The sequence below is a fragment of the Sturnus vulgaris genome, chromosome 19 (assembly GCF_052056855.1).
Source record: "Sturnus vulgaris isolate bStuVul1 chromosome 19, bStuVul1.hap1, whole genome shotgun sequence".
Taxonomy (NCBI): Eukaryota; Metazoa; Chordata; class Aves; order Passeriformes; family Sturnidae; genus Sturnus; species Sturnus vulgaris.
The window spans coordinates 6497644-6511801 of record NC_142261.1 but is presented as its reverse complement, the minus strand read 5'-3'; the positions used below and the strand labels follow the sequence as shown (position 1 = coordinate 6511801).

General features: G+C 44.7%; 1 protein-coding gene across 18 annotated transcripts in view; it reads right to left on the bottom strand.

Annotated features, from left to right (window-relative positions):
• Positions 1-14158, bottom strand: part of FBRSL1 (fibrosin like 1) — a 500076-nt gene that overhangs the window by 271269 nt on the left and 214649 nt on the right. For 14 of the 18 annotated variants that reach the window (XM_088176075.1, XM_088176066.1, XM_088176077.1 and 11 more), the window contains exons 3-4: positions 10972-11073; positions 159-194 (exon numbers count right to left, since the gene is read on the bottom strand). In XM_088176075.1, the coding sequence (XP_088032201.1) occupies positions 159-194; positions 10972-11073 (138 nt within the window). The remainder of the gene's footprint in view (positions 1-158; positions 195-10971; positions 11074-14158) is intronic. The other 4 variants (XM_088176072.1, XM_088176076.1, XM_088176078.1 and 1 more) reach the window with 2 other exon arrangements.

Sequence of the window (14158 nt, the reverse complement as noted above, 5' to 3'; positions counted from 1 at the left end):
CATGTCAGGGCTGTCCCCTGCCAGGTGCACGACAGCCCTGTGCCCTCACCCTGTTTCTGTTCTGCATTTCTTCCGTGTCAGTGGCTGTGCAATAGGTGGTGTAAACCTCTGCAATCAACATCAACAGAAGTGAAAGAATTAGCTGTAAAATGACTTACGGAGTAGCCTCTTCCTGAAAGCGATTGAGCAGAACTCTGTGGGAGGAAACAATATGCCACAGTAAGTAATGCAAGAGACTCTGTGTAATGTAAGATAAGAATCATTTTGCGATTCCCTCCCCCAGCCCAGTATTCCTTAGGGGAAAACTCCACAACCTCAAATGATCTCCTGATAACTCTGTGTGCTGCCACAGGAGTAACAGCCAGAGAGCACTTCCAGGTGAGGGCTCTGGGGCTATTTCAGACAGGGTTTCATTAGCCAGAGCAGGGCTTCGACAGCTCCTCCCGACCAAGGTAAAAGCTCTCAGCGTGGGACACGTCTTCACAGCAGCAGGACACAAACTTTGAGCCATCCCTCTTCAGGACGTGACGGCGCCTTCCTGGGAACAGCACGCACATGTAAGGATGCTCTCCAGAATCAGGGCTGCACATTCTGCCTCACCGACTCCAGCGCTCAATCATGTAACCAAATATCCCACTTTCCATTCCCCTCTACGAATCTGTGAGCCTCCAGCATTACCATATGACAACTCTATCTGAAATAACAATAGCAGCAAAGCACTAATTTATCATCTCTCAGAGCTTTAATAAGCATTCTGTCCCTTTTGAATAAGTTAAATTACATTGTTTACTCCTGCTCTTCATTTCAGCTCCTCCTGCTCCTTTCTCTACCACATCCTTACCTCTTTCACATGCTGCCAAATCATTTGGTTCTTTTCCTTCTCATTACACCAGCTCCAGTCACTTGGATCCCTTTCCCCTCTCTACGACCAAAGACTGCCGAGCTGCTGGGTTTTTGCTGGCAGTGGCTTTCTTGAAGCAGCTAAATGAATTCCACCTCTAGCTCCAGCTGCTGCTATATGCCTTCTTTTCGGAAATTAAAAAGGAGCCAGGAACACATGACACCACATAACCCAGCAAGTACTCTGCAGGCCAATTTCCAAGTGTGATTTATAATCATGATGCCCTCACTACATGATTTTATTAAACAAGATCCAGGGAGTCTTAGCAGCCCTGTTTCTAAGACTGATGTTCTAGTGGCTACCAAAAATACCGAATTGTTGCAGGCTGATGGTGAGGATTATTTTGTCCTTTTGCAGCAGTGCCAGAAGTTATCACGTTACTAAATCAGCACAGCACAATACCCCAAAGAGATTGATGCAAACTGATTGCAAATACTTGCAATTTTTCACCAGCAAGATAACAGTCCCTTTGTACTAGCAGCTTGAAAACCTTTTGATCAGAGGATACCTAGATATACACAGAAACCTTTTCCAGACTCCTGCCCTCAGTGGAAGACATAATTATCTTGTTGCTCTGCCCACACAAGCTCTGTGCCCCTGGCTTGCACCTGCCTCTGACACCAGACAGGCAATTCTCCAGCCAAGTGCCCACGAAGGAAAGCTCCCAAAGCTAAGAAGAGACAAGAGGAAAGTCCTACAATTATGTGGGTGTGGGAGGAAGGCTCCCTGTTAACCCTCTCACCAGTTGGCACGAGAAGGAGGGTGCCAGGCAGAAGGAAAGATGTGACCTAGTTATTACACATGTCTGCAGCCAAGGTGTGACTGGGTGCCAGTCCCCACCCCTGGCATGCCACACCTGCACTCTGTCCTGCTGTAGATCCAGAGGCCTCTGTGCTGCTGGAAAAGGACATCTTCCATGGGGGAGCCAGAGGCTGCAGCAACACCAAGACCAGCATTTGAATTCCCACCTTCTGCATATTGCACACAGATTTGGCCACCACCTTCAAACATTACAAAAAAAAAGTATTTATTTCTAAACCTCCATAATATAAACTGCCCAGAAATAAAGCTACAGACCAGTGAAATGAAGGGCAGTGGCTTTTACCTCTATTTTTGAGAAACTATGACAAACTTATCCCTCTCTCAAAGTACTCTCTACCCTAAAGTACTCATGGAAATCAGCCTTGTATAGAAAAAGGTTAATAACAATATCCTGCTATCTACATAAGTATGTCAAACAGCTGAACACAATTATGTGTTCTGACACACTGGAGAGCTTGATCAGGCAGTTCACCTAAAGTAAACAGAGAAATGATGAGGAGGCAAATTACCTGCTTGGAAAGGCAGGAGGAGGAAAGGAAAAAGGGTGGAAGTTCTCACTCCAGCCCTCCATCAACTGAGATTTAACCAAGAATGACAAGGTCTAACAAATTGGAAATAATAACTAAAAACAGAAACAGGAGGTTTCATTAGAAGCTTCTCTCTAGGGAAACAGTCTCAGAGCATTTTCACTCTCACAGTTATTTACAATCTTTGAGCTTAGTGCACATGCAAAATATTTTCCTGGGATGGAGCAAACTCTTAGGCAACAAACTCAAGCACAGTAACAACAGACCTGCTTTTCTTAGGACAACTTTCAGGCATCCCAAGCTGTCCAAGAACCCCAGGAATCTGCAGATCACTGATTTAAAACCACTGAGTAGAAAACAATAAAACCAGTTGTTGGATAAAGTGTTACATCAGAAATAATTAAAACTGAATGGCAATTGACTCTGGTATTTTTCACATCCAAGAGCCTCTTCTCTCTTAGAAGTTCTAACATCAAATTTCCTGAAAATCAGCGGTGAAAAAGGGTGGGGTTCCCCCCTCCCTCAGAATTTTTATTGCATATATAAAATTAGTAACTGATGAATAGTTGGGAGTCAACTTGTAAAATCTTTTCCAACAATTAGGTTTATGCACAACCATGCTCCACACTCTCCAGGGCTGTTTGCATGCATTTTTCTGCACATCTAACAAATCACTATTGCTTTCTTGGTTAGCTGAGAAGACTGCAGCTCTTTAGGCAGATCCATACCAATTGTCACATGTAGCAATTCTGAAAAAAACCCCAGCTAATATCAGCTAGGAGTGCCAGAGCAGAACAGTTTGCATGCAACTATGATGGATGTTCCTAAAGAAAAAAAATCTTTGGGGGTTAACACAAACATGGCTCTGTCCGTATGTCTCTATATCAAGAGCAAATAATGAGAAAAGTAATCAATTGTGGCTGCAAATATAAGAAATCTTAGTGGAAGTTTAACTTGGCATCTACCCAAAGCTGAGGAAACCTCTTTTCACAGTGAATGAGTACTTGTCTGGCAGGAGTAATTACTGGGGCAAGCCTTCAGCTGGAACAACTTACTGAGACTCTTACCTACAAGGACAGGAGCACTTACATGGAGGGCTGTCAGAAAACTCTCACTTTCCAAAGAGTCTATTTGCTGTTTTGGTCAATTTTCTCCTTGTCAGAAGGGCCTCAAGCAGCAGGGTATGATGGTGCCCGTGGTACCCAGGCAGCCACATTCCTGTTGCTGCTGCTCCCACCAGCACAGCACCTGCCTGGGAGCTCTGGCTCACCTGAGAAACCCAAACCTGCTCTCACTGCTTCAACACAGGCAGCCAAGCAGGCTCAGCTCTGCCCCTCCAACACTGCCTGGAGAAACCATGGCAGCAGGAAAGGGGCTGACAAACACACAGTTCACAGCCAGGATTGTGACCCCACCCAGGCAGTCCCTGCAGAATCCCAGAGCTCTGGCTCCAGCTGCACAGCAACCCCGAGCAGATCCCCAGCGAGGGCAGCAGCCCTCTCTGCCTGGCCTGAGCACCAGCTCTGGCCTCTTCCAGGGCTGTCTGGAACACCCAGCGTTCCTAGAGGAGACTGTTATTAGTTAGGGGCAAAATGACTACGGTCTGTACATTTAATGATGCACAAGTGGAGCTGCACTGCTAGGTGGCATTTGTGCATAAAGATAAATGGCTTATAATATTTTGCAGATGATATGCTCTTTTACAACTAAAGATTTTGGTTCCTTTTAAGCCCAAGGTTAAAAACAAAACCAGACAGCACAGACAAGACATTTCAGTTATGTCACAGAGTGAATTATTTCTACCCTGGGATAGCGCTCATGTTAATTACACTGGATATAAAAAAATACACCTTTCTGGCAGCAAAGGCAAAATCTTACTGCTGAAAGACTCTACTACCCCCCCACTGATGTCCTTGAGAGCTTGAGCTACACCACTATCTGCAACTGTATTTAAAAGATTTCCTTCTTTCTTTTTGATAAGAATGGCAACTGCAATTTAGAAAAGAAAATTATGAGAAGATCTCACCAATAACCTGTAGCAGGTTTTCCAATATTGTCTATTAAATTGACAGGAAAAGTTATTTTCCTTATATAAATAAAAGCATAGCCTTCCACTGCTCTCATGATGCAAAAGAAATTAAGACACCCTCTGTTCAGTTTCTTAAAGCTACTGAGTTACTTATGGAACTCAAAAGACATCAGGAAGGGCTTTAAAATCCAGTCATGATAAAGGTAATAGGGCACCTCAAGCCAATTCCCCACTCTCAATGGGTGAGGCAGGATTCAACTTGGATCTTTTGTGTCCTTGATATAAAACCTAACTATAAGGGGATTAGTTAAAAGCAGGTGATGGCAGCACAACCACAAAACTAGCTTGTTTGTAGTGCTCCCTTCCCTCCTCTTTGGCTAAAGCACGCACATTAACATATTCCAGAAATGTCAAGAGTTCATTCCTGCTTTTCTGACATGTGCCACTTTCATTGGCTGAAACCAAGAGTGTATCGAGTACCTCCAAGTCAGCTGTTGAAACGGCTGTTTTCAGCCAATAGCTGTTCCCATGTGGCACAGGACAGTCCCCAAAAACAGTCTCCAGCCACTACTGTTAATGCCATCCCTGTGTTGGTGTGGAAACTGAGGCAGGGAAAGACTCAAATGTGCCCAGTGGCACCTGAGGAGACCCCAGCAGAGGAGAGAATTCCCAGGTCCTACACTTAGTGCCAAATCTTGCCTTGCCAAATCACAGCCTCAAGCTTGTGGCCCAGTGCTGCAAGCCTGCTTTGCTTGGTTAGCACTCAGCAGAGGTAATCAATAGTATGTACAGAGAGATCTGGTTTTGAATTGTTTTACAGCATTTGTTCAGGGTGACACTCACCTCAGCTGTATCCATCTTCTACTCTTTCCCAATTCCACAGTCAGAGTGGGCAGAGGCACCAGGAATTGCACGTGTTTACCCTCCCCTTGGTCATTTATAGAGCATTCCACAACAGAATATGGATTCAGCTTTGAATAGTGGAGAAGTCTCATATTTCCTTCCCAAGCAAATCCCTTATGAAACTCAAATATCTTGGAATGAGAAGGGTAAGTGGAGAGGAGGGCAAAAAGAGCCAAGGGCAGGAGATATCCCAGACCTTAACACAGAGACTCTTAACGCAATTAATTTCCATAGCCACACTCCTGTGTGCTGATACAATGAGTTCAATTGACACGGCAAAGGTCACCCAGTGCATCTGATGTTCCCTGAGATTAGAAACCCGGACCTGACAAGATAACCACAACACATGATGAATGATTTGGATGTTGTGCAATGCTTGAATGTGTTCCTTCTTGAATTCACTTACTTTATTCTGTTGGATAAACAGAGAGTGTTATGCTTAGAAACACTGCAATACCAGTCTGGTAAGATATCAAAGCACACAAGGTCTGAACATCTGTAACTGGCTTGATAAGCTACAGAACAGCTTCCACCCAAGACACTTTATTCCTACAGCTGATGGCTGCAGACAGCAGAAGGAAAGGTGGCCACTGACCAGGAATGAACAAACTGAGTGCAGTTAGCCAGGAACAACAGGAAAAGACCTCACAGAAATGCACAAAACCTACATGAGTGCTGCTCCCATTGAAACTATCACCTCTGCCAGCTTCACAAGACTTCTCCTGACTTTCCTTCTTCCTAACTATCCCTCACTGAAACGTCCTTCCAGCCATTAGAACTTAGTTTCTGCTGAAGCCGTTTCCATGCAAGCATTTGGTGTTTTGTGGAACGCCAATAAAGCAGACAGCAAGCTGAAAGGATGGGAATTTTTGCCTCCAGAAGAATGGGATTTGCAAGGTTTCATGATCCTTCCATATATATTGAAACCAGTTTCCCAAGAGTCATGGTTTGTGGAAGGTGTCTTAAAACTATCCTGTTGCTACTCTTTTTGACTAGGATGGTCTTACTCTGCTCTTCCAACTGCAGATCAGATCCCAGTGTGTCACACGTGGGGAACAATGGACAGCACGTGCCACAAAGAGTTTGCAGCCCACATGTCACCACCCCAGGCCTTCCAAAAACTCCTTCAACGTGTTCTGTAACACCCCTGGCCATGGCACTGAGGTCCCACTGCCACCCTGCCAGAGCCAAGACCAGGCATCCCACATGCACCAAAGTTTCCAGAGTGGGTAAATATGGAGATGTGTGACTGTGGTCCAATTCTCATTTCAGAGCTCATCTGATTGTGCTCCTGCCAAGGTACTTCAGCCTGAGGCACACATGAGGGACCTCCAGCTTTGTACCCTGCTGCTGCTGTAATCCCTGTGTCCCAGGAGGGGAAACGTGGAGAGAAGGGGGAGACAGTGCCTGTGATGGCACACAAAGAAAAGCAGATCACAGTGAACTGCTTGAATTAGAAATCACAGAAGTTATTTTGTATTCATCTACCAGAGAGAGAATTTTATATCTAGCCTATACAATATGCTAAACACTTATCAAAGAACATTTAAAGAGAGGAAAATCTTCGCATTTCCTAAAAGACTGCTTTTCGTTTATTATGTTTAAAGAAAAACAAACAAACATATGAGGATAGGATGATGAAAAATTAGAAAAGATAGCCTGGGGGATGAGAGGAAAAGGCTCTCAACAACTTAGTAGCAGCACTTGCTGGTTTTATGCACAGCTGAAGCCAATCCCTTGAAAAGGAGAGTTTTGACTCTTAAGTGGCCAGCACCTCTTGCAACATATTTCCTAATCAGCAAGTATTTATGGTCGATATTTTATATTTCCAATTTCCCCCTAAGGGCTCCTGAGAAAGCAGCACACCTGCCAACCTTTTCAGCTGGGCCAATAATTGCCAATTTGCTCTTTGCCTTAGTATATCACTCAATTTAGCCCTGCCTGTGCCCTGCATACATCCTCATTCATCTCTGTGCCCCCATGACAATTAGAGTGTTAGCTTCAGCTAACTAGGGCAACTATTCTACTAGGGTTGGAAGACAATTATTAGTCTATTTTCCCATCTTGTGGCAACAAAATTGAGAATCCATGACAATTACATTCAGCAATTCTGCACTCTGCCGCCTGTTCCCCCTCCTTGCCCCCACCTTCCGAATATTTCAAATTATCACAGCTCTACTACCACATTCAAATTTTCCATGTTCACAGGGAGTGAGGCTTCTATTTAAATGATAATGAGGGACGATCCATTCAATTTAGTGAGGGAGAAAATCCATTAAAAAGCAGGCAGTTCTTAAGCTGATGGGTCAAGAAAAAGATAAAAACCCTTTTTTCAAGCCATTATACAAGGCTCTGTGTGGATTTTTGGACTGTTCAGGACATCAGAAAAGATTAGGACAATTATGGAACATGGGGAAAACCAAAACAAAATGCCCAAGCTTTCCCCTTTTACTTGGGTCAACACAACAAAATAGCAATATGGCTTATCTGGCTCTTAATTCTCTGGCAACTTCCAATTACCTTGCACTGAAAGGCAGCAGAGGAAAATCCCATTTTGGAAAAAGGCTGTTGACTCTGTTTTGGTTGCAGAAGACCTGAGAGTACATGTGTAATAAGGATATCAGCTCTGTATTAGTTTTTAAGGGAATTTTACATCAAAACTGGGAACATAAACAAGTGGCAGATTCCCATCTCCTCTGTGCACCACAAAGCCTGGGCTAAAACTTCTCTGTTTTTTCTGCTCTGAAAGTTTCATCATCCCAAAGAAGAGCCCAGCCTCAACAAATCAAACCTCTGCAGCCAGAGATGATTTCACTACATCATAATAAGCATTTTTTCCCCCAATGACCCATAATAAATGGCACTTGGTGTAATGTCTGGAAAGACTTACTATATAAGCCAGACAATTACGGTCTCACTATGAAATTGTATCATTCTCTCCCCACAGAATTTTCACTTGTGGCAAGGAAGGAGCAAAATGCTCTGGGTTTCATAGTGGATGAACCAATGGCTGTTTGTGTGTGTGTGCACAACATAATCAATCATTTGCCTCAGTTTTCTTTAGAGTGCAATTATTTCACGACAGAGCAGGCCACCTCTTGACTTCACGGTCCATTAGAGACTAATGACATGCATTAATGTAAATAAAGAACAACTTGCTGGCATCCCAGTGAACAAGTCACCTCAAGAAACAAATGGCACAGAGGGGCTTGGCTGTTCAGAATAGCATCTCTGAAAAGGGGACCAGTGAAGCTGGAGGGAGGATCTAGTGCTCCTGAGATGGCACGGCTACAGCTGACACTTGGATGGGCACACTTCCCACCACACCTGCTGTGTGCTACCCTACAGCAGCCAGACCTGTCACCTCCTGCCTCATTTACTCCACTGTCCACCCCACTTAATGGGGAAAAGCACGGGAGGGAAAGGCAGCACAGAAAGCACCGAGGAGCAGCAGGAGAGTGACAAACAGCCCAGGTGGCTCGTGCTGCAGAGCATCCATGTGCAGGGGCACTGCAGCCTCGGTTTGTGACCACCAGCCTCCAGCAAACCCAATCCCGCCTTCCCTGGACATCCTGACTGCCCTGTGATCCTGAGGACATGTGAGGAGTTGTGCCCCTCCAGTGTCACAGCTATTTAAACAGCGTGCAGGGACACACAGCTCCAGAGCCAAGAGGGAGCAGGCATGGCTGGACAGAAAATCCTGCAGCAATCAACGCTCGGTATCAGTAGCACGTTGTTGTCTCCTCTCCCTTTCTACAGTAAGGGAGCCAGTCTGCCTCCTCATCCCTTTGCACAGAATGGGGAAAACCATCTGATTGCACCCGTGGGACTTCCCAAGACTTTCAGACAGTCACTAAATAGGCTACAGAACATGTACCAGTACGAGGCAGCGTTATATGTAATTAAAGCTAAATTGCACTCATCAAATAATGAACGAAGAGCATTCTGTGATTCATGAACCTTACTTTTCAAACCGTTTAATTACTAATTTGAAAAATTCTCATTTGTGATGGGTCGCCAGGTCACGAGAGCAGCTTCAGCAAAGCTCTGAAGTGTGCCCTGGCCTCCAGGCACTGCCCAAACATCTCCACTGACTAAAAAAGAACAGAGTGCCTATTTCCCACTGAATTTCACTGGCTGCTGAACAGGCTTTGAAGATTTTGCAGGAATTAGGCACTCGGAGTCAATTCCTACAGGCTCAGCCTGCAACTTTAGGGGCAAAGGGAAAGGAGGAGAAATACTGGAAGTGCATCGGCTTAACAAGAAAAGTCTCCAAGACCACTTAACGCTTTGACCTAAGCTAATGGCTAAGCTGGAATATGTTATTCCTTTTTCCTGCAGCTCCCAGGCACTCCTGCTCACACACCCGTCAGGAGTGGCCGAGGGGAGGGGAAGCAGGGAATCGCATCGATGTACGTGTGTATGAAATTACCATCGTTATTGACTAATAACACAGGCAAAGGTGTCCCATTACCATCGTTACTGACTAATAACACAGGCAAAGGTGTCCCACAGCAAGGGGATTTGTCCCGGGGCCCCCCCCGGCTGCCTGGCCCCACGGTGGCGCGTGGGCTCGCAATCCTGGAAGCAGATCACAGGACACGTTATTTTTCTCTTCCTCCCACTGCGTCGGCTGTTTACAGCACCCCATTCACACTCCAAACATGTAGAGAGAATTTTCCCCCGTCACATTTCCCTGTCAGAGCTGTCAAGCTGAATCCCGCTTTAATCTGCCAAAAGCACTTTTCTGCTGACATTTTTAATAAATACTTTCAGCTTTTAAACACATTTGTGGGAGCCATTTTTTCCCCCTTTTCTCCCTTTTCCTCCTGTAGAACGGGCTCTGAAAGCCTTAATAGCAAATACATTACACTTATCAAAGGCTTTCCCCCCCTCTTCCTTTTGCATCCTGAAGCGGAGGTAGTGTTTTCAATTTTAAAGCTAAATTAACTGTCCAATTGAATTTAGCTGGTGTGAGCCGTTTTCTGTGACAGGTTTTAGTTATGAAGCATATTTTACATTAATAGAACTCAACATGAAAACCACTCGCTCTGGGATTTCTGTGGCTTGCCATTGAAATGGCAAATTTAATATTTCAGACATGCTCGTGCCAGCGTTTGATTATTGTTCTTCATTTAAATCTCTCCTAACGGGAAAGGTCCTAATTAGTAAAAAATCATGTTTTAATGAAGGCGAAATGCTAATTGCTAACACAAAAAGCCTTCGTATAAAATTATCCCAGCACTGCCATTGATTTCTTGGTGACTCAAAAGCCCATTTGTGTGTTTACACACTAAGGCACCGTTTGCTTTTGTTTTATCATAACATTTCACTCAATGTACCATCGAATTTCCTGAGAGAAAGACAGCTTTCCCCCAAAACCCTCTCATATCTTGGCGGCAGGAAGCATAAAATTAGATGAACTAACTTTGCACCCAAACTATGAGATTACGTGCAGCAGCTAAACCCCAAGATGCTGTAAAGAGCTTTTAAAAACAACTTCTTTGAAAAGACAAAACAAGACATCAAGCCATTTTTCCCCAAGGAATAACAATTCCATTTTGTTTTCCCATCTCCGATCTTTCGCTTATCATATTATTTGCACCATGATTATAGTGTTTGCAAGGCAGCTCAACCACTTATGCCGTAACACTCAATCATGACATAAAAAAAAGTTATTACACAGTGACCTCTGGATGCCAACATTTGTTCAGCAAGATTTATGAAAAGCCATGTCAGCAGCGGGAATTGCTGCAATGAAGCGATGCTTTCTCCTGAACGGTACTTACATCACTGAGACGGTCCCTTGAGCTGCTCCGCTGAGAGCTTGTGGCCTCCCTGATGCTGTCCTCCTCGCTATTTCTGCCACTTCTGCTTGTAGGGACCTTCATCTAGAGGGAGAAGAAGGAGGGGGAAAAAGGAGATTTTCAAGCACTGCTCTGCCACCTGTTCCCGAGGTTGCTGACAGCAGTTCAGTCAATGTTTCACTCCACCCACGGCACCGTGGAAGGGATGGGGTGCATGGGGCTTCTCTGCAGTTGTGCTTGACCACGTGTGTCCACGCTCCTTTCATCACTAACGTGGGAGGAAAGGTGCTTTTGGCACTCCTGGAAGCAGGCGAGGCCAAAGTGCTGGGGCCTGACAGGAGAGGGAAGCAGACAGACAAACCACCTTCACTCAGCTCCCAGCACACCTCATCTGGGACACTGCTGTTACTGCCTGACCCCTGCCAGCTGTCAGCCCCCAGCCCAGAGATGTGCCCTGGGGCCACCCCAGGGACTGGGACTGCACTGACAGGTCATGATGGCACCGAGGGACACTGGCCTGAAACCACTCGCTTGAGATAGCACACCGAAAAGTAGAGCAGGATTAACTCTTACAGCCAAGGCTGGTGCTTCAATTGCTAAATCATCCCACTCCCTTCACCTGCAGTCGTGCTTGTGTTTGGATAGAAGTGAGAGAGCCAACGTTTGAAATCACAGCAACCTTCCTCTTACATGTGCAAAGAGTGCTACAGGGGGAGGAGAGAGGTAGGATAGATGTCATTCACAGCTTCATTCCTGGGCTCATTTACTAACAAATTATTCTGCTAATTCCCTCGTGAAATATTGGGTGGAAAGAAGTGTTTAATTTATTAATAGGTTCTATTCATATCAGTTTGGTTCCATTTAAATTACACTATTTAAAATGTCGGCTTGTACAAATTGGTATTTTTAATGGCAATAAAACCTCTTTGTTTCTTGCTGTCCTGTTCCATGGTGGTGCTGGCAGCCAGCAGTTTGCTTGTGGTGCTGATTTAACCCCTGCAGCCCTGGGAACACTGGACATGCTGTCACCACGTGGGCACATTAATCTGAGTGCTGGGAGCACTGATCACTGCCCTCCATGGGTGTTTGACAGTGCTGCCAGCTAAGTACCCCACAGTCTGGTAGTGTTTTAGTGAAATGTTCAGGGTACTGTATGGAGAAGGAGCTCCAGTTCTCATCCAGAGTGCACAGCCCTGGATGGGCTTGGGTAGCAGAAGTAAAATGAAAAGAAAGAAAAGTATCATGCTCAGTAGCATGTGATTAATGTCCTTGCCCTGCATGCCCTTCTGCCACCTTACACCTCACCAATACACTTTCTTCTGCAGCATAAGACTTTTAAACACAAATAAAAAATTTTTTCATGGCCACCTTATCACACAACCACCACTCTCAGTGCAGTGCCCTGTCTCACTCCTTGTCCACCACCTTTCAAACATGTTGCCCACCTGAAAACTTTTATCATGACCAATATTTCATCTTTGCTCCTACGTCAAAATGTTCAAAAGCACAGCAATGAGATGTAATCCTTGCTGGGATCAGCTAGAAGCATTTCCAACAACAGTGAGCTTGCATTTGCAACTATCCACACCATGTATCAAGGCAAGAAATAATCCACTTGGAGTTCATGATGCTCAATCCATATTGTCTACTTCCTTAATAAATAGGTCAACAACACCAAAAAGAGAAATCTAACTATACTACACATCAATATTGGCCATAAGCCATCAAATTTTTAATTCCACATATAATTAAGTAAATTTGGTACGATTTTTTTCCTAAATACATTAAATGATTGTCATTCTCTTATTTTATTCTTTTTGAGGTCTTTATTAAGCAATTACTACTTCAGCTATGCCATTATCTTGCCTAGGATTGATGCCAAGCCAATAAGACAAATGGTAATACCCCATTAATTACAGCCTTTCATAACTCTGGCACACCAGCTTTTTTCTGTCATCTGGGTCTTTCTACACTTCCTCAAACCCCAAGTCCACTGGTTTGGAGTCATTAGCCAGCTCTTCTGAAACTCTTGGATGTAAAGTATCTGACCTGCCAATTTCAGTCCTTCCAGACACACCAGGTGCTTTGTTTCACCCTGAAATAGGAACCACTTAACCATTACAGGGCAGAATTACCATTTCCCTAATACAGTACAGAAATGCCCATTGAATTCTGCAGCGTTCTGATTTCTGATCCATTACCTTCTCTTTCCCACCTAGGAACCACATCAAAGCCTGTCAAAATTATTACACCTCTGACCTAAACAGCTCCTAGACAGCTGCAAATTAAAGGAAAAATAAATTATGCCATTCCAAATCCTTTCACCTTCCCAAGTGCAAATGGTTGCTAGAATTAATTCAAAAGGACTAAACTGCCAGCTGTTTAAAGTTAGCACAGACTCACCCAACCTGTTACCAGACTGGATCCTTTTGCTGCTTTTCTTGAGTTACAGTCAGCTCCAAACACCACCTGTTTCTTTTCTCCAAATTTCATTAAAGGAAAACTACACCTACACACACAGTAACAAATTGAGACAATTTGACCTGACAAGGTCTTGCACAAGCAAGCAAATTAGAAGCATCACTGCTGCCATTAACCTTTCCAAGTAAATATCAATTATTAAACTTGCTGCACTACCTCTGTCCCCAGTTTGCTGCTGTGAATTAAGAGGGTCATCAGCCTTTTTGACAGATCTTGTTCATTTACACCTGCTGCCTGCCAGCAGGGGAGCCCGCACACCCGCAGCCCCAGCGCTCAGCCAAGCTGCCTTAATTCATCAGTAATTACCCTAATGAGCCACATGCAGGACCCAAGGAGGAGGACAAGTTGTTCTGCTAAATGGATGCATTGGTTTCAGGGGCACTCTCGGCAGACCTGGGTATTAGCAAACTGGTCAAAAGCTTCTTTCCCAAAGTTGCCGCTGGCTCAGCTGCTTGATTTTTAGTGATTTTCTCTGGGTGTTTTTGCTTGAGTTCCAGAAATTCCTCCTGACCACGTTCCCTGATTGAGTTTTGCTATAAAAACTAGTATTCCTCTCCCCTGGAAAAAGTCATTACTGTTCCAGAGTCTGCAAAGGTGAGGTGGGCCAGAGGCAAGGAGGGCTCCTGGCCCTGCTCCCAGCCTGGGGATAGCATCTCCAGCTCAGCACAGACCCAACCAGCCAGCTCCC